This window comes from Aotus nancymaae, unplaced genomic scaffold (genome assembly GCF_030222135.1).
Source record: "Aotus nancymaae isolate 86718 unplaced genomic scaffold, 86718_ANA_hifiasm-v0.15.2.pri h1tg000022l_1, whole genome shotgun sequence".
NCBI lineage: Eukaryota > Metazoa > Chordata > Mammalia > Primates > Aotidae > Aotus > Aotus nancymaae.
In genome coordinates this window covers 40,205,182-40,225,488 of record NW_026988435.1, presented here as the reverse complement: position 1 = coordinate 40,225,488, position 20,307 = coordinate 40,205,182, and the positions used below count along the sequence as shown (strand labels likewise).

The window sequence follows — 20,307 nt, the reverse complement described above, 5'->3', positions numbered from 1 at the left end:
AAAGGAAGCACTTTATTGCTTCTCTATAGCATAGCTGAATGACCAGCATCATTACTCCCATGGTTTGGGGCCATTATGAAGTAAAATAGGGGTGACTTGAACACAAGCACTGGGGTAATATGAGAAGTTCATCTGGTCACCGAGACGGCTTCTGGTGGCTTGTGGGCAGGGAGCAGCAACAGCGTGAAGACGCTGGACAAAGGGAGGAGGCATGTCACAGGTGTGACCTTGTGAGATTTCAGATTTTATCATGCCACTCAAAACAGTGTGCAATTTAAAACTTATGGATTATGTATTTCTGGAATTTTCCATTGAGTATTTTCTAACTGCGGTTGTCTGTGGATAAAAAAACATGAAAAGTGAAGCTGTGAAGAAGGAAGGATTTCTGTACAAATCTGCTGCTGTTCCCTTATTTGAGACCTATCTCATGTGGCCTGAGGAAGCTAGAAGCATCCAAACTGCTGTAACACAGCTTTTAAGGCGACTCCCTTGGCTCTGCCCCTGGGTACTTCTCCAGCCCATGTCATACTGAGCTTCTATGACAGCAGGAAAGGAGTGTGTTCTCTAACTCTCTAGGCTCCGGGTACACTGTGTGTTCCATCTGGAGCTCTGACCCTCCAAACACACCCCCTCCTCCTTTGTCTGGTAAATTCCTACTACAGATCTCTGTCTCTGGGAGAGTTCTGGAATCTTCCGCTGAGGCCACACCTCTAGATTAAGTTAGTGGCGCCTGATTCACACTGCTCTAGCATTTTCCCTCGAGAAACCTCACTCCCCCTGCAGCTAACTGTGGATTTAAAGTCTGTATTTCCCCAAGCCAATGTGCACTTTGAGGGCACGGCCCAATCAATCTTTATCACCACTAATTACCCAGTGAATGAATCAGGGAGAAATGAGATACAAAGTAAATAGTTTTTAGGCACACTTATTACTCAAGCTCCTAGAACACTAAGAGTTCCCAGAATTTTGGATATGAAAATTCTTTTGAGTATTTATAAAATAACATAAGTTAGAATTACAAACTAACAGTAAAATACCTTATTGAGAGCCAACATTTTCTCTATATGTATCTGTTACAAGAACTTGGAACAACGATAAATGAGAGGTGCCCTTTAATGTAATTCTAAATAAAACTGCACGTTCAATGGAGAGAGGAAACTGGATCTCAACAGAATATTCTACTCACTTCGGGGTGGTCACACTTTTTCCACACTTAATTTTTTTTTAGATGAATTCACAGTAAGTTTGAATGTTTACTGTACAACATACTGATGAGAAAGAGACATTCAAGGCCAGGCTGAGATCTAACTCACGTGAGAGAAGGGCCACAGTGGGAGGCCCAAAGAGAGCCGCCCCTGACGGGTTTCCAGGTGCAGGCAGGATGCCGAGTGAGGACGGACTTACAGGCCACAAACAGCCCAGGCAAAGGTCTGGCAATAGTGGGAGGGTGCAAATCATGTGGTGGGAAAGAGTCTCTGTCTTTAGGAACCGGATTTCACTGTCCTGCCACAACATTCTGGAACCTCTCTCTTTCAACTCTCGAACACAGTCCTCCTTTAATTTTTTCTTTTATACCTACGTTTTCTCTCAAGATCTAACTTTAAATGTCTATAGTCTGATCTCCTCTGGGCCTAATTCATTTCAATTTAGTATTTACTAAGCATCTGTTCTGTGTCTAAATCTAAGAAATATGGGTTTAGCCGTCGCATAAAGTCCACAAAATACAATTAATGCTTTTCTTTACTGTGCTGAGGGTATTAAAATAAAAAGACAAGATTATTCACAGTTATTCACAAGATTCAGCAAATACCTCAAACAAGCAGTAAAATATGATGTGCCAGACCAACAAAGCCCTTTATGTCTCAGGCATAGCAGCTTTTATTCTGTATTTGAGGGGGAAATCTCTTAAATTTTAGATTTTGGTCTTATGCGCCAAGTATCTAGGAATAAGAGTATAATCTGAGGTGGTGATAGGGTCCTGCTTGAATCACAGGCACCTGGATTACTCATTCAAAGTTAGGAATACATATACAACACACACACACACACACAGAGAGAGAGAGAGAGAGAGAGAGAGAAGAAAGGAGCCAGGCCAAGGTACAGGAGAATGACAGAAATGTAGCAATGGTGTATTCACCTCAGTCCGTTTCTCATACAGACGTAGAAAGACTGATCTATTTTATATAAGAATGTTATAAAGCTTAAAAGGTTAACCAGTAGCACCAATAATGAAAACATTAAATCAAGTATTAATCAATCTCATCCTCACTCCCAGAAAACAACAACAAATAACTACTTTGGCCAGTTAAGAAATAAATTATGTTAAAAAAAAAAATGTGCTAGACTTACCATGTTACAGGCGGGAAATGAAAGCTCAGAAATCTGCACTTTAGAAAGTTCGCTGAGCCGAGAACCATTTTTAATTGCCTTAATTTGTTCTTCAAATTGAGACTGTGAGTAGAAAGGAAAGGGTGGGAAAGCCTCAACTGTCAATTAATACTTTGTTTCTTACTATACATTATAAATGAAACATGACTGTCTTGTAAGGAAATTCAAAATAAGATCTCATTAATCCGAATGCTCCACAGCCTTTTCAAACATAACTCCTCTAATCTTACCAATCAAGGCAGAAGTCAAGATGGTTAATTAAGAAAATACCATTATGTCCATGAAAAGCTTATACTTTTGACAAAAAATATATTATTGATAATAACAGATAAAAAAGAAATCGTTTCAATATGACACTAGCCTCCCGAGAATTAAAAATATCATAAAGATTTTGACAGAATTAAAAGACTTTTTTTTACAACTTACCTTTGCTTTCTCAATTTCTTTTGTAACATTAGAAAGAAATAATTCCCATAAACATATATCAGACTCCATGTCAGGATATGCTGCAGAATCACTGAAAACATATAATATAAAACTGCTTTAGAAATTAAAAAAATTAAAAGCACTTACGTACAAATAAACATCTACACATGAGAGAAAGATACATTTAACATGATTGCATATACACAAAAAAACCCAACTATTTTGAAATAATTGCTTATCTTATACACTTGCCTCTAGAGACACTTTAGAAAATTTTAATATAACAAAAACTCTAAAACTGAAGGGCAAAGAGAAAATAATTCTCCTGAATTTTAAGTTCTTTTCCCAAATTTTAAAGTTTGACCATTCTTCATTTGACATCTTTATGTTTAATATTAAAGCCAGCCTCTGCATTCAAAGATTTTTTTTAAAAGGTAGTCTGAAATATTCAAAAGATTCCAGTCAAACCATAATCACTACCTTCATATAAAAATAAAGGATAGGCCTAAGATACATTTATAATCTCAGCACCACCTCATGAATCTGGTCTATTGAAAGTGACAGATAAACTGACTACTCCTAATTGAGAAGATCAAAAACACTACCAATCTGTGGGTATAGTAAACCTCTCATTATGCATCTTGAAGAAAAACCACAGCATTCTTTTTACCCCTTTTCTGTTTCCATACTTTGGTGGAAGAGGTAGAATTAGCATGACATCCTGAAGAAGGAATCTTTGTATACTCTACGGTTTATTGGAAGAGTCGATACTATTAGATGAAATGAGTCTGAGACACCTTTGCTTCCCAGATGAGCTGCAATGCAGCCTATGACGGGTGCTTAGTACAGGCGGTTGACCACCACTTGGTCTCAACCTCAGCTGTACTAGTCCTGTAATCTAAATCAGCATATTAGTTTACCCTTAATCAAAAAAGTTTTCTCATGAAAAAAACTAAATCTTGAAAATGAATAACGGGCTGGGGGTGGTGGCTCACACCTGTAATCCCAGCACTTTGGGAGGCCAAGGTGGGTGGATCACAAGGTCAGGAGTTAGAGACCAGCCTGGCCAACATGGTGAAACCCCATCTCTACTAAAAATACAAAAAAAAAATTAGCTGGGCATGGTGGTGAACACCTGTAATCCCAGCTACTCAGGAGGCTGAGGCAGGAGAATCCCTTGAACCCGGGAGGTGGAGGTTGCAGTGAGCTGCTGAGATCATGCCACTGCACTCCAGCCTGGGCAACAAAGCAAGACTCCATCTCAAAAAAAAGAAAACAAGTAAGACCATACATTAAAACTGATTGTACATGATTGACACAATCTCTGGTTCATTGCTGAGGGTTTGAAATTTGAATCAAAAGGCAAGCACCAGGAACGATGAAAAACCTGGGATTAAAAATGCAATACCTGTGTATAGAACATGATAAGAGAACCCAATGAAAAGTTATCTCACATGCAAAAAACCCACACAGAGAAGTGCTAAGTACTAGGGTGAAGAAGATCCTCTAGGAATCCCAGGCAAGCCTTATCTTAAAAACAAACAAAAACAGGTAGCGATCATATGGAGAGCTGAAAGCATTTAGCATGCGTGAATATACTTCTGTAGTAACATTCCTATATACTGTCATGCAGACTGTTAAATAGTAGCTATTATGGAAAGCAATTTGGCAAGAAATTTTAAAAGCCTTGAAAATGTGATCTTCATTCCCAAAATTTACTGCATGGAAGTGACTAATAATGTGCATAAAGATTTAACAATGAGGATGTTCACTGCAGGGCGGCTAATAGTAACAAAAATTCACAGACAGCTTCACTGTCCCAGCACAGCAGCGTTTGATAAATCAGGACATGTTTCTATGCTCGAATACTATCCAACCTTTCAAAATTAGGTTGGAAAAATGGAATTATCAATATGAAAAGAAATTTCCTATGTATTATTTAGTAAAAATAAATCTGCAAATTTTCATTTTTTCAAACACTTCATGAAAATATTCCAAAATACTGTTATATCTCCATTTAGAATTATGAATAATGTTTATATTTTTTGTTTGTATGTCTTAACTTTTCTACAATTGAACATGTATCAATCATGTAACTATGAAAAATAAAATGGTCCTGGCCGGGCGCGGTGGCTCATGCCTGTAATCCCAGCACTTTGGGAGGCCGAGGCGGGTGGATCACGAGGTCAAGAGATCAAGACCATCCTGGTCAACACGGTGAAACCCCGTCTCTACTAAAAATACAAAAAAATTAGCTGGGCACGGTGGCACGTGCCTGTAATCCCAGCTACTCAGGAGGCTGAGGCAGGAGAGTTGCCTGACCCCAGGAGGCGGAGGTTGCGGTGAGCCGAGATCGCGCCATTGCACTCCAGCCTGGGTAACAAGAGTGAAACTCCATCTCAAAAAAAAAAAAAAAAAGAAAAGAAAAATAAAATGATCCTAATACAAAATAATGTTTTTCTCAAATGGTCCTAGCTTTATCTTCTAAATGACGTGCTGAGAACACCCACAAAACCACGTTACCAGCTAATCTGCTCCAGCTTCTTAAGATAGGCTTCTGCTTGTGACTCCATGATCTGTAGCTTATACACTTCACTCTCCTTCCAGTTTTCAAGGATGGATACCTGCCAGTTGGTTAGAGGACACGTGAGTATTTTATAAATGACAGTCTGAAACTATTTTAAAGGTTAAAACTTAAACATTCCAAACCACTTTCCGATTTCTCCTTAAATGAAACATGACAGAATCACCAGAACTTGATTATATCATAGGTGAACATGAATTAGACTTTGAGATTTGAGAACAGAATAACAAAATGACATTACAAATGTGTACCTTACATGATCCCTTTTGCAGATATGTGTAACTACATGGCTTTCTGCTGAAGCCATGTATAAACAGAGAGCCAGCTTAACTGCATGTGCACACCAGTGTGTTATTACCTATGGTCCTGCAGCAGAATAACCCTTAATAAGGGCAGCATCCTCTGCAACAGAAAAGCCTCAGAGAAGCTGTTCTCAGCAAGGGTATCAAAAGCCTTTGGGATATGCTTTTAAGATTTTAGGCTCTCTGTGGCTTCCTTTTAGAATCCAACTGGCCATTTTTGTGAGAATCACTGCAGGAAATGTAGAATGGCCTCCTGGTCCAAGTGATCCGTTAAATAGCCTTTTAATCCAGGTGTCAGTAACCTTGACAGGACCCACCAGGCAAACCTGCTTGCCAAATGGTGGTAAACGTGAACTAACAAGCTCAGGAATATAGATGCAGGTGTGGGACCCACAGAGTATTCACACTTCGGCTCTCTTTTTCCTTTCCTCTCCTTAGAAACAGGTGCATAGTCTATTAATGGAAAAGCCTAATGCTTGCAGACTATATAAAGGAAGTCTTTTCTTATTTTACCAGAATAATCACAGACACATATGCCAATAAATATCATTTGTTTGTCAGCTAGAGAAACATAGGAGAATAATGTTTTAGGAACGAAATAAAACACAGCCAGATGTCATTATTTTGATTTTTGTCTTAGTAGTTTCTCAAACAGTGTACTGACATTGTTATATATTCTTCTAGGGGGTGGGAGGAGTGTATTCTTAATACGTGGATTATTTTCAATTTCCTTTCCAAGTATTGGCAAATATGGTTGGCTACTTCATGGTACATCACTTGATTAAATATGATGAAAGTATTCAAAGTGTATAGTATAGGAAATGAGTGAATTATAATGGTAAACAAGGAAAGCAGGTTACAAAACTTGGTGTACACTATGAGTGCATTTAAGTAACAACTTAGGCATATCGGTAAAACATCACAAGGCTATAGGCAAGGAAAAAGAGGGGTCGTTTTAGGGAGAATATATTATGGGTGACAGGATATCCTTTAGGTACCACACTTTTCAGTAATGTCTGTTATGCCTTGTACGTCATTAAAGAAACACAAAAACAAATGACAAATGCCATAGCCATGACTAAGTGTCACGGACTCACCTCTGCAGCCACAGCTCTCTGATGACTCTCTTCACAATCCTCCTTCCCTTTCTTTATACACTCTTCTATTTTCATTTTCTCATTTGTAAATGTGTTGCTACAAATATTGAAGAAAAAAAAACCTTCTTGAACCAAATTTCACAGTGAGATGACAAAGGCTTCAGGCTGGGTGAGCTTTGAAACCGCACCACAAAAGTCTCAGCTACAACTTCAGAGCAGTTTCTCACCACATATTTTACTACACAAAACACAGACTGACATGTACTTTACGTGCTTTACAAGTTATCAAAGGCACGTATGAAACGGAAGTGCATATTTGGCGGGCATGCTGAGAATCAGGTGAGGGCACTGTTCCAGTTCACCATTTTTATGAGGTAGGTGGAGTACAATCTGGTGACATTAATAATCTGTACAGACCAGGCACAGTGGCTCAGGCCTGTAGTCCCAGTACTTTGGGAGGCTGAGGCAGGCAGATTGCTTGGGCCCAGGAGTTCAAGACCAGCCTAGGCAGCATGGCAAAACCCTATCTCTACAAAAAATACAATGGTGGTGTGTGTCTGTAGTCCCAACTGCTCAGGAGGCTGAGGAGAGAGAATTGCTTGAGCTGGGAGATGAAGGCTGGAGTGAGCCATGACTGCACTACTGTACTCCAGCATGGGGGACAGGGCAAGACTCTGTCTCAAAAATAAATAAATAAATAATTAAAAAAATAAACTCATAAACATTCCCCATCCTTTGAGCCAGAAATTCTGTTTTGAGACATATTACAAGGAAAGGACCCAAAGGGAAAAAGCAATCTGTACAAAATTATTCAAAAAAGGGGATGAAAATGTGCATATGAAACAATATTCAGTGAGAAAAGCAGAATGCAACTGCTTATCACTGAATGTATTCATTACTAGTATGTGAAAACATATTATTTCCATTAGCAAGGGTTAAAAGAAAACTTCATATAGATGCAAAATAAAAATTTAATGAACCTATAATTATAGAGCAATAAGAGCAACGAACTACCAGCCTACAGTGGAGACGAATATCCCAAGTAACACAAAAAGTTTTTAAAGCATGTTTTTAGTTTCAAGTTAATCCAAAAAGTTACTGACAACAACAAATTCGGTATTTTTATATTGACAATGGGAAATAAATGCAGAAACCTTGTAAAATAAAAATATTTAAATATTCAAAGAATATATAAATTAATTTTAAAAATGCAATAGAAGTAGAAATAAAGAAAATAGAAACATAATTATTTAAAAGAAACAGACAAGCAACAATATATTTCAAAGTCTCCTGTGCTTGTAATCCTGGCATTAAAAGTATTAAAATATATTAAAAATAAATTTAAGCTTAATTTGCCTGATTTCAAGGGACTGATCCAGATGTAATTCATGTTCCTTATCCTTTCCATCAGTTTTTTGGGTATACCTATAAAAGCATAATCACCAAATTTTATTAATTTTGAAAATTCTTTTAACACGACCCCCACACAGTAAATCGTACCCATATCCTTAAACATTTCTTGAATTTTTACATTTTGTTTCATTTCTAGTATCTTCTAAATAGGAAAATCACTTGAGGTCATTTCTCTTTTGGGAAGTTTTCCTTCCAGATCACCTTTTTCTTCACTCTAAGTCAGATGCTTACAGGTAAATCACCCTATCTCAGTCTAAGATGTGCACCTCAAGATGGTTTCAACAGGAGACAAGAACACAGGTATTGTGGCATCATCATGAGTGCAACCAGTGGTTCTTATTCAAAATGGGAAGATGTGGATTCTCATTCAAAATGAAAACAGCCTTCTACTCTCTAAAATAGAACTTAAAGTCAAAACGAGCATGCACACACACACACACTCTGATAATCCTTCAAAACAAGCATGTGAATCTGATTCTTGAGCCATGCCCTGCTCAAGGAGGGCTCTGCCTCTTCTTTCATGCTACCCTGATACCTTTGCAGTCATCTCCGCTTACTAAAACCGCTTGTTTCTAATACAAGCCAGTTTAACCATTATTTTACTTCTTTCTAAAACACTTCCTCCCTCCTCTAAATAGACAAATATCAGGAGACGCTCTCATGGAAGCTCTGCTTTCTTTCATAGCCACCTGTGGTTTGTGTCACTGCACCAATCATGAGCTCTATGTCCTAGTCATTTCTTAATGAGTAAGTGTGATCGAGAGCACAGAAACATCCAAGAAATCATTCTTCAAGTCCTTTGTGCATCTCTGAGAATGAGATCCAAAAAGTTTTAAGATTTTACTTTAAAATCTAAATAGAAAAACCGAGCTTTAAAGCATTTATTTGGAAATTGCAAAAAGCAGGCTAGGTGCAGAGGTTCACACCTGTAATCCCAGCACTTTGGGAGGCCGAGACGGGTGGATCACCGAGGTCAGGAGTTCGAGAACAGCCTGGCCAACGTGGTGAAACGCCATCTCTACTAAAAAAATATATATGGGCTGGGCACGGTGGCTCATGCCTGTAATTCCAGCACTCTGGGAGGCCGAAGTGGGTGGATCACCTGAGGTCAAGAGTTCAAGACCAGCCTGGCCAACATGGAGAAACCCTGTCTCTACTAAAAATACAAAAATTATCCAGGCATGGTGGCACAAATCTGTAATCCCAGCTACTCGGGAGGCTGAAGCAGGAGAATTACTCCAACCCAGGAGGCAGATGTTCCAGTGAGCCAAGATTGTGCCACTGCACTCCAGCCTGGGCAACAGAGTGAGAATCCATCTCAAACAAACAAAAAAATTAGAAGGCCATGGTTGGCGCCTGTAATCCCAGCTGCTCCAGAGGTTGAGGGAGGATAATTGCTTGAACCTAAAAGGTGGAGGTTGCAGTGAGCCGAGATCATGCCATTGCACTCCAGCCTGGGCAACAAGAGTGAAACTCTGTCTCAAAAAAAAAAAAAGCTTAGAAAGAAGCCTATGGCTTATCTTTAAATTGTGACAGGAAAGGTAAAGAATCTATTAATAAAATGGAAAAAAGTCAACAATAAAAAGTTTATTCTTCAGCAGAAATTAACTTTTATGCTAGTACAGGAAAAAAAATTTCTTCTTATCGTTAACAGCTTCTAGTCAGCTTGTCTAGTTTGACAGTATGTCTGAATTGAACATAAAAAGTATGATGAATATAAATATTTCCACATTTTTTAGTAAAAAAATGACTAAGACTGGACATGCCCAAATATTAGAAGTAAAAAGCTCTACGGACATTATCGTTTCCTTAAGTGTGTTCTACTAATGAAGCTACTTTGATCATCAAAATGACATGACACAGGGAGTAAGAATTCTAAGGCAGTGTTTTACTCTTCCTCACTGTTTGAGGACTGCCTAAAAACTGCCCAAATGTCATGCTAGCAAGACTCACAATAAAAGTCATCTGATCATACAGCATGCAGCATGGAAAAACACAAAAGCCCTTGAAAGGTGAGTGTGTAGCGTGGCCCTCAACGAACCCAGCCTCCCATTATGCATGCCCTAGAATCTGGGCTAAGAAGCCTATGACTTGTTTTAAGCAATAAAAGGTGGCAGAGATGATTCTGTGACAGTTCTGGGCCTGAACCTTCAGGAGGCCTAGCGGCTTTCACTTCTGCACCCTTAGAAGTCCTTAGCCACTATGTAAGACGTCTGGCTATCATGCTAGAGATCACATGGAAAGACCACATAAACAAAAATCACAGAGAGAAAGTGAGGCCGAGCCACCCCAGCATCCCAGCTGAGGCCAGCCCCAGTCATCACCCAAATAAATTCAGCCACATGAGGATACCTAGCAAAACCAGCAGAAGAATGGTCCAGCTGAACTCAGCCCAGATTGGAGGATCATGAGCAAATACAATGGCTGCTAACCAAGACACTGACTTTTGGGTGTTTTCTTACACAGTGGTAGAAAACAAGCTGAAGAATTTGACATATGACTGTTTAGAGTAGGGGGAGGTTAGGGATGCATCACAAAAGATCTTAAAACACACTCTCAGCCCACCTGACAATCATGCCCAGGATCTGTGTATGTTATCAAATCCTTCACATTACAAGACCAAACTTTATTAAGTTAATGATTCAGGATAAAATGATAAATATCATTATCATCACGGAATCTTACTTTTGAAAATAATCTTAGATTTTACACCAGCCCCATGTTTTACCAATAAGAAAAAGGAGGGCCAGAGAAAGGGATGGTGTTCTAACTGGAAGGAAGTCAGTTCCTTGGGGATTCCCAGCTCCATGCTACTCTCTCACTTTTATCTAATTTATCTGAAAAAAATATTAAGTTTAGAAAAAAATTTAGGTGAAGTAACTACTCAATTAATGCTTTTTAAATTGAGACAAAAACTGAAAACAGTACCTTTTCATTTTTACTTTACTTGATATCATTTAAATTAAATATCAAAAATGTGAAAATAACCAAAAGCTACAACATTTTTTAAAAATAAAAATTACTGCCTTTCAATCATTACTTACATTTCACTGGCATTTGAAATCTTTTTAATTTTCTTCTTCAGTGATTTTAGTCTTTCTTGGATTTCTTTTTTTTCCTGTTGCCATTTTTTAATTTCTCTTTCCAAATCTTGAAGAAACCAATCTAATTCCGTCTTTGAGATCTAAAAGCATTTAGAAAATACTTAAATAAATGGCAAGATATACTTTTTAACAAAAGAGACTGAAAGGCTTGAATTGTGATGGTGTCATAGCTTAAACAATGACTCAAGTTCAGTGGAACAGACACTGCCAAGCTGGCACCCTGTGGCAGGCTGTGCCCCCTAGCTAAGCCTGGGACACCAAGTCACACCAGACAGCCACATCCTACCCACTACGTGCACCTGATTACAGCAAGGTACCCTGAAGAACCACTCCAATGTGCCCAGAGGTATCCATATTTCACTCTCCCGCATAAATGATTCTCTAATCTACAGAGAGTCTGTACACATGTTTTAGTTGGCAAAGCCAATAGTTTTTGTTTGCTTTTTATAAATATACATATAAATGTAATCCTCTCGCTGGTCATTAAAGGCATTTGGGTTGAGTTACCTGCCAGAATTTCAGACAGTGTGACAAAGAAAAATGAAAACCTCTTTGGACACAATGCTAGTTACCATTCCCCTGGAGGATCTGGTACAGCACCACTTGACATCCAGCCCTCTCTGTCAGCTTCCTATGTAGTTGCTGCTTTTTGAAACTTCTGAATCTACAAATTCTCTAAAGCTTGTATGTCTTTTTTGAAGTATCATCCATTCAATGGTAGCAAGGGGTTTGGGTAGGGCACATGCTTATCGATACCAGTCACTTATAAGTAAAACATTCCCTATGTTATTATTTCTAATAACTAATTTAAATGTGAATCAAAGCAATATTTAAAGGAAACATAAATATTTTCTAGTTTAAAATCCCACTATTGTCAATGACGGCTTAATAAAATCCTAACTTCACATTTGCTTTAGGGAAACTTTTCATTTTTTACTTCCTATCAGGTTCCCTAGAGCCTGAACTTCCTGCTTAGACTTAAAGCACACTTAGGTCACTGAGGAACACAGTTCAGCTATAGAAACTCGAGGTCTTCTCTGTCAGAAAGGACACTAAAGTCAACCTACATGGATTCCATAGGAAATAATGGCCCTCAGGCCAAAAGCTCTATCAATTGAAGAGGCCGCTGCTCCCTCTTCAGCCTCAGACACCAGGGTTTTCAATGTTTCTGGAAGGCAGATTTGCTAACCAATCAAGGTTCTTTAAGATTTCTGAGCCCTACAGCAGGGATAAGGTTGATTTTGGCACAGAAGAACTGTTCTTAGGTGGCAGAAACCGAACAACAGCTCAGTAACATTCCCTTTAACATGGGAACCAGTTCTCACATTTTCTTTGCTGCAACTTTGTTCAGCCTCAATTTCCTGAGTTACTGTGACTGGGGTGACCACCATGCCTACTCTACTTAAGAATCCCGTATTCTACCTGGTTCAGTTCTATTACCAGGGCCAATGTGAATGTGCATGCCTTGCTGCTGGCAGCCAAGCCAATCTTGTTTCTCACCTATCCTTTGCTCCTATTCTGAGCCAATAATCTCACCTGGGATCCAGCCCTTTGGCTAGGAGAGTATGTGCAACCACAGGGTTATGCTGGGGCATGAGAACCTAGTTGGCAACAAGTTCCTAAGGGAGTTCAAGTATCAAGAAGCACAAAGTATTATAAACACATGCACACATACACACACATATAGCTCAGCCAGTGAAAATACTACATGAGTTAATCTTCTATTTGTACTAACCACTGCTGAATGCCATAGCTGCCTCATAATCCTAAACAGGTCAGCTATCACAAGCTTGTTTCTGACTGCACGAAAGACAGAATGATCTCCTGAATCTTTTTCTTTCAAACTTAACATAAAACAAATAGGCTATACACAACTGTATCCGCTATATGTACAGTTTATTGACATAACTATAAACACTTTCTGATGGTCTTTTTCTCAATTAGAAAAAAAATTGTTTTCTTACCTTTTTTATTAAACCTCAATGTTGTTCTAAAGTAAATATTTGAGGTACCTTTCATAATATATACATAAATTTTTTAAAAGACACAAAGAATGCTAAGCAGGTAAAGAAAACAGAATAAAAAGAGAGGAATGACAATACAAAACCACGAGTCAGAGTAATATAAAAATGAATGGCATGAGATCCTAACCATTCTATAGAAATAACATTAAAACTGTCTGGCAGACAAGGTCAAAGAGAAAACATAATGAGCTGTACGATTCAGTATCCACAACACAAAAACTAACTAGTTGCACAAGAGAGGCCCTGGCAGCGATGGCGGACAGAAGGGCCTCACGAAGCGGATTAATGCAGAAACGCCTCACAAGACCAGCACAGAGCCTGGAACCAACATTCAAGAAACATTTGTCACATGAAAGAATGGATAATATCCCCAACTCCATATAGCAGTAAACAAAGTAGCAAATTTCATACAATGTGAGCCTGATGTCCTCTGATGTAGGCTGATGGAGAATATAAAAACACAATTCATTAAATGCAGCTTTTCAGGGGGTGACGCACACATTGTTTGATAAACATTTGCCAAGCTTCGAGTCTGTATACTGAGCTAGGCGCTGTCAACCAATGATGACTATAAAAACCAGCCAAGTGTGGTGGCTCATGCCTGTAATCCCAGCACTTTGGGAGGCCGAGGTGGGCGGATCACGAGGTCAAGAGATCGAGACCATCCTGGCCAACATGGTGAAACCCATCTCTATTAAAAATACAAAAATTAACTGGCATGATGGCACGTGCCTGTAATCCCAGCTACTTGGGAGGCTGAGGCAGGAGAATCACTTGAATCCAGAAGGCAGAGCTTGCAGTGAGCTGAGATGGCATCACTGCACTCCAGATTGGTGACAGAGTGGACTCTGTCTAGAAAAAAAATTAAAAACAAAAAACAGAACATCCTTTTGGGCATAGTAGTGTGTGTTTGTAGTCTCAACTACTCAGGAGTCTGAGGAAGGAGGATTCCTTGAGCCCAGGAGTTCCACCTTGGCAATATAATGAGACCCCCATGTCAAAAAACAAGCAAAACAAAACAAAAAAACAGTCCTACTCTCAAGAAGATCACAGGTGGAGAAAATACGCATAAAAGATAATTACTATACCATACCATTCTAAAATTAATTCAAAATGTGTCACAGACCTAAATGGGTAAGCTAAAACTATAAAACTCTTAGAAAATACAGAATATTGGCTGGGCACAGTGGCTCATGCCTGTAATCCCAGTACTTTGGGAAGCCAAGGCAGGTGGATCACCTGAGGTCAGGAGTTTGAGCCCAGCCTGGCCAACATAGTGAAACCCTCTCTCTACTAAAAATGCAAAAAATTAGCTGGGCATGGTGGTGGTGGGTGCCTATAATCCCAGTTACTCAGGAGGCTGATGCAGGAGAATCACTTGAACCCAGGAGGTGGAGGTTGCAGTGAACTGAGATCATGCCACTGCACTCCAGCCTGGACAGCAAGAGCAAAACTCCATCTCAAAAAAATAAAAAAATAAAAAACAAATACAGAATGTTAACTCTCAGTGCCCTTGAAGCAGAGGGGAGTTTCTTAGCTATGATGCCAAAGGCACAAGTAACAAATAATAAAAGAAATTGGACTTAGTGTATTGAAAATAAAACCTTTTGTGCTGCAAATGATACCATAAAATGGAAATGGGAGGATGGGAGTAGTTATTTGCAAATCACATATTTGATAAGGAACTTGTATCCAGAATATATAAAAACTCTTTGTTTTTGTTTTGTTGAGACAGGTTCTTGCTCTGTTGTCCAAAGTGCAGTGGCGAGATCATGGCTCACTGCAGCCTTGAGCTCCTGGTCTCAAGTGATTTTCCCACCTCAGCCTCCTGAGTAGCTGGGACTACAGGTATGTATCACCATACCTAACTATTTATTTATTTATTTTTCTTTTTTGTAGAGAGCGAGGGTCTCATCACATTGCCCTGGCTGGTCTTGAACTCCTGGGCTCAAGCAATTCTCCCACTTCAGCCTCCCAAAGTGCTGGGATTACAGGTGTGAGCCCTGTTTTGTTTCTTTTTTTTTTTCTTTTGAGACAGCGTCTCACTCTGCTGTTGCCCAGGCTGTAGTGCAATGGCGTGATCCTGGCTCATGGTAGCCTCAAAACTCCTGGGCTCAAGTGATTCTCTCAGCTCAGCCTCCCAAGTAGCTGGGACTGCAGCGGGGCACCACCATACCTGGTTAATTTTTTAACTTTTTGTAGAGATAGGATCTTGCCAAGTTGCCCAGGCTGGTCTCAAACTCCTGGGCTCAAGCGACCTTCCTGCCTTGGTCTCTCCAAGTGGTAATTTTATAGGTGTGGGCCACCACACCTGGCCCAAAAACTCTTATAAGTAAATAACAGAAAGACAAGCTCAATTCATAAATGAATAAAGGATCTGAATAGACATTCCTTCAAACAAGACATACAAATGGCTAATAAGCACATGAAAAGATGCTCAATATCATTAGCCTTTAGGGAAATAAAAATCAAAACCACAATGAGATACCACTCCAAACCCATTAGGATCCTAAATAAAAAGATAAATGATGATAAGTGTAAGTGAGAATGGAGAAGTTGGAACCTTCATATCCTGCTAGCAGGATGGTTTGGGAACAGCCTCGCAGTTCCTCAAATGGTTAAATATGGCATTGCCACATGATCAGCAATTTCCCTCCTACACATATATCCAAAAGAAATGAAAACATATGTCCACAGAAAAAACTGTCCGTGAATGTTCATAGCAGCATTATTCAGAATAGTGAAAAGGTGGAAAGAACTCAAATGTCAATCAACTGGTGAATGAATAAAATGTGATATAGTCATACAATAGATTATTCCACAGTAAAAAGGAATGACATACTGATACATATTAACATAGATGGATATACATGGATGAACCTTGAAAACACTGTAAGTGAAAGAAGACACTTATAAAAGACTACATGTAACATGATCCATTTATACAAAATGCCCAGAATAGACAAATCCAGAGAGTACATCAGTGGTTGCCAAGGGCTGGGAGACAGAAGAGAATGGGTAGTGACAGCTACTGCATTTAAGATTTCCTTTTAGGTTGATGAAAACGGTTGAAACTTAAGACTGTGCTACGCACAGCCCTGTGCATATACCAGAACCATTAAAATAGCTATTTTAAATGGGTAAATTTTATGCTACGGTTAATTATATCTCAGTAAAGACGTTACAAAATGCTAATTTCTGTATCACACAGTCATTATTACCACCACTGCATGAACACAGGCCTGTAAGCAAGCCTGAGGTTGCCATCAACAACTGCTTCCTCAAGAAAGTGATGCCCGAAGGATAAGCAGGAGGGTGCCAGGCTCGGGGAGAAGGAAAACCACTCCAGGCAGAAGGGATGGTACTGGGAAAAGGTTTGGAAGTGAGAAATTGAATGACAAACATTATCCATTAAATTAGAGAACAATGCAGAGAACTGGCAAGGGAGACGGCAGAAGATGAAGCAGGCACCAATCACAGAAGGCTCTTGGTAATCACTGAGTGTTAGTAAATTACTGGTGCTGACCTACGATAGTGGAGGGACAGCATTCATAGTTTCATCCTTCACACTCTGTAGCCACTCTGTTTGTCATGTGACCTTGCAGTTCCCATCACTAATGAGGCAAAGTGTATTTTCCCCAGCCCTGACCCTGGCTGGCTACGTGACTACTTTTGCCGTTGGCGTCTGAGCAGACCTGAAGTCAGCAGAGTCTTGAAAGGTGCTCATGTGGCCACTTGGCTTGCCCTTGCCCTTGCACCTTCCTACTGCCTTGAGAATAGGATTTTCAGGGTGGAAGATGCAAGACCTGTGGAGCAGAGCTAGTTGTCCCAGTCATCCCAGCTGAGGCCATTCTAGATCAATCAATCCATAGCCAGCCGATCTCAGATATGTAGGCAAGAACAGCAAAGACACTGCAGAGCTCTTGCTGGCCCAAAGGTGAACTAACCCAGCCAAGCCCAAGCAGGACCAGCCGATCCAGACCTCCTGCACTTAGTGTTTACAGTCACGTGTCACTGGGGTTTTCTGGCTGGCAGTTACTCAGTGTTCTTATGACAGTGATTAATTGATACGCCTACACTACTGTAAAGTGGTGAGAAACCTTCCTAACAATTAGCTGAACTGGGCTGTGGAACTGACTTTCTCTAAAGGGAGGACAAATGCATGGGCTCTGGAGCCTGACACTCATGACCTGTTCTGCCACTTCGTGCTGGTGTGACTTGGGGCAAGCTGCATTAGCTGCTCCCACCCCCATTTCCTCATCAGTAACATGGATATTAGTGTACTAGAGTATAACACTATTGTATGAGGACTGTTTTGAGATTCATGTAAAAATTAGCAATTGACTATGGCACATAATAGGAGCTTCATAAATGTTAGATTAAAAAAAGGCTGAACTTGACAAGGCCCCATGACTGAAGAGGAGAATCCCTACCTCTGCACCGGTGTGGGCTGAGGAAGTTTTGGCAGGCAGGGCCAAGATTCTGTTCTAATACTAACAAGGTCCAAAAATCTACCCCATAAATTATTCTAGGCCAAATAATCTGACAGTGTTTTAAGAGCTGATATTGACTCAATGCCCATCTTAGCATCCCATTAAAGCACCTTAAGACCATATGTCCTGGGCAGATAGAGAGTGACTGATTAATAGATATGGGGTTTCTATTTGAGGGTGATAAAAGTTTTCTGGAGTTAGATAGTGGTAATGGTTACACAATAATGTGAATATTCAAAAACCACTATATTGTATACTTTATAATGGTTAAAACAGCAAATTTTATGTTATGTGAATTATTCTCAATCAAACAAAAATGAGCATATGTCCTTGAGCAATAGTGCAACCAGTTATAACCTGGCAGTCGCAGGTTAGCGTACATAAAAACCAACAGGAGATTCTGGCTTTAAAAAAGCTACTTTTTTACCAGCAGAGAATAGATAACTGTACTAATGACCTACAGAGGCCATTCTTAGCTCATGAATAATAATAGAACCCCATCAGCTATACATAATAGCTAGCTCAGATTTTTACTGATGCTTAGTATATGCTAAGCATTCTTAAAGTGGTTTGTAAAAAAATGATTTTCTGCCAGGCGTGGTGGCTCACGCCTGTAATCCCAGCACTTTGGGAGGCCGAGGTGGGTGGATCACGAAGTCAAGAGATCGAGACCATCCTGGTCAACATGGTGAAACCCCATCTCTACTAAAAATACAAAAAATTAGCTGGGCATGGTGGCGCGTGCCTGTAATCCCAGCTACTCGGGAGGCTGAGGCAGGAGAATTGCCTGAACCCAGGAGGCGGAGGTTGCAGTGAGCCGAGATCACGCCATTGCACTCCAGCCTGGGTAACAAGAGTGAAACTCAGTCTCCAAAAAAAAAAAAAAAAAAAGATTTTCTTAGCAGAGGCACAAGTAGAATTTTGGGTGGGACAGCTCCTCCTTGAGTACTGCACTTACTATCTCTGGCTATCCCCTGTCCTTTTTCAACCACCCCAGATGAGGCCTCACAAAGCTGTGACGTAGGCAATATATTATTAATGAGAACACTGGGGGCAAAGAGGCTGAAGAATTGTCTAACATCACGAAGCTATTACGTGGCGGTGCTGGGGAGTGGTGTGGACAGTGGGACTCTAACGCTCTCAGATTTCTATAGCTTCCCTGTTTTTCTGTTCTCTATAAGGGGCTCGGTGTGCATCTGCTACATCCAAACATGGCATCAAGTAACTGGAGTAAAAGGAAAAGTTGGTTAGCTCATAACCTCAGCAATCTGCAGTCAAAGGCCAAAGGGAAAGATCAGGAAAAGCCCCACGTTTTCTATGTTTATAAAAAATTTCTCCATGAGCTATAAGCATAATCACTATTAATAAAGAAATGACTGTGGCTAAATCTCATCTATTGTTGTGTGGACACCAACCCAAGGAACTCAGATTAGCAACTTACCCTGGTAGGGAATAGGTACACATTTTACATGGCAAGTCTAATAACTTATCAGGCCTATAATTTGGGGGGTTTAGTAACCGCTCTTTTAAGGCATTCTTGAGTAGGGCCACACAACAGCAGACTCAAAGCCTTAACAAGTTAAAAAAAAAAAGCCCAAACCTGGAGCTGTGGCTCCCTTGCAGCCCCCACACCATCCCTGGGTGCTTGATTTCCCAGACTCTTCTGGACTGACTGTACAAAGATTTGTGTACACATTATCTGTGTGATGAACTGTACACACACAGCATGCAGTCAGACCAGCAATTCAGAAAGCTCAAAAAGCCAGAAAGAAAGATACCTCACTGGCTGAATGCTACCTTTAAGTGACTATGTCTCCAATCTGCCCTCATCACTCAAACAAGCAGCCACAGGCATTCCCACACGGATTTATTAAAACTGAAGTTTCCTGAGGCAACGTAAGGTTTATAAAATTATTGTTTTGTTAACCCCCCGAGTAGCTTATAGACACTTGCGTTCCATATGTCACGAGGCTATACAGAGTTTTGCTTTTTGTTCTTTTTTCCTTCTCCCAGTCAGGAAACTGAGTAGAAAGTCTCTGGTTCTACCTAATTATTCTTGTCCTTAGAATCTCCCCAGTCCCATCTTGAGTATAAACAGCTCTTGGGGAAATGTTATGACAGTTACCTTTACAAACTGAACCTAAGATTTCTACTAAAATCTTAGTAAACAAGTTTGCTGATTAAGGTCCCATTAAGCTAATTTTCTTCTATTTAATATGTTACCCCAGCTATTGATCCAGACTTCTGGAACAAACTCCTCCTTTCTTAAATGAATTACTATCCTTTTGTTACCTTTCTAAACAGATCATGGTAGCTTTTAAAAATAAATGCACCATGATTTCCTCACATCTATGATTCCATTTCCCCACTAATTCAGTTTGGCTTTGCCACTAACTGCTACCCCTCCACTAACCATGTATTTGATGATCAATCTTGACTAACAATTCAAGATCAGCAGATCTCAACAAGATACTCT

At 39.8% G+C, this 20,307-nt stretch overlaps 1 protein-coding gene across 7 annotated transcripts in view; it reads right to left on the bottom strand.

Annotated features, from left to right (window-relative positions):
- TTC3 (tetratricopeptide repeat domain 3) overlaps positions 1-20,307 on the bottom strand; it is a 126,800-nt gene that overhangs the window by 10,218 nt on the left and 96,275 nt on the right. For all 7 annotated transcript variants that reach the window (XM_012445608.3, XM_012445634.3, XM_012445597.3 and 4 more), the window contains 6 exons: positions 11,255-11,394; positions 8,154-8,222; positions 6,798-6,894; positions 5,338-5,438; positions 2,815-2,905; positions 2,350-2,451 (listed from right to left, as the gene is read on the bottom strand). In XM_012445608.3, the coding sequence (XP_012301031.2) occupies positions 2,350-2,451; positions 2,815-2,905; positions 5,338-5,438; positions 6,798-6,894; positions 8,154-8,222; positions 11,255-11,394 (600 nt within the window). The remainder of the gene's footprint in view (positions 1-2,349; positions 2,452-2,814; positions 2,906-5,337; positions 5,439-6,797; positions 6,895-8,153; positions 8,223-11,254; positions 11,395-20,307) is intronic.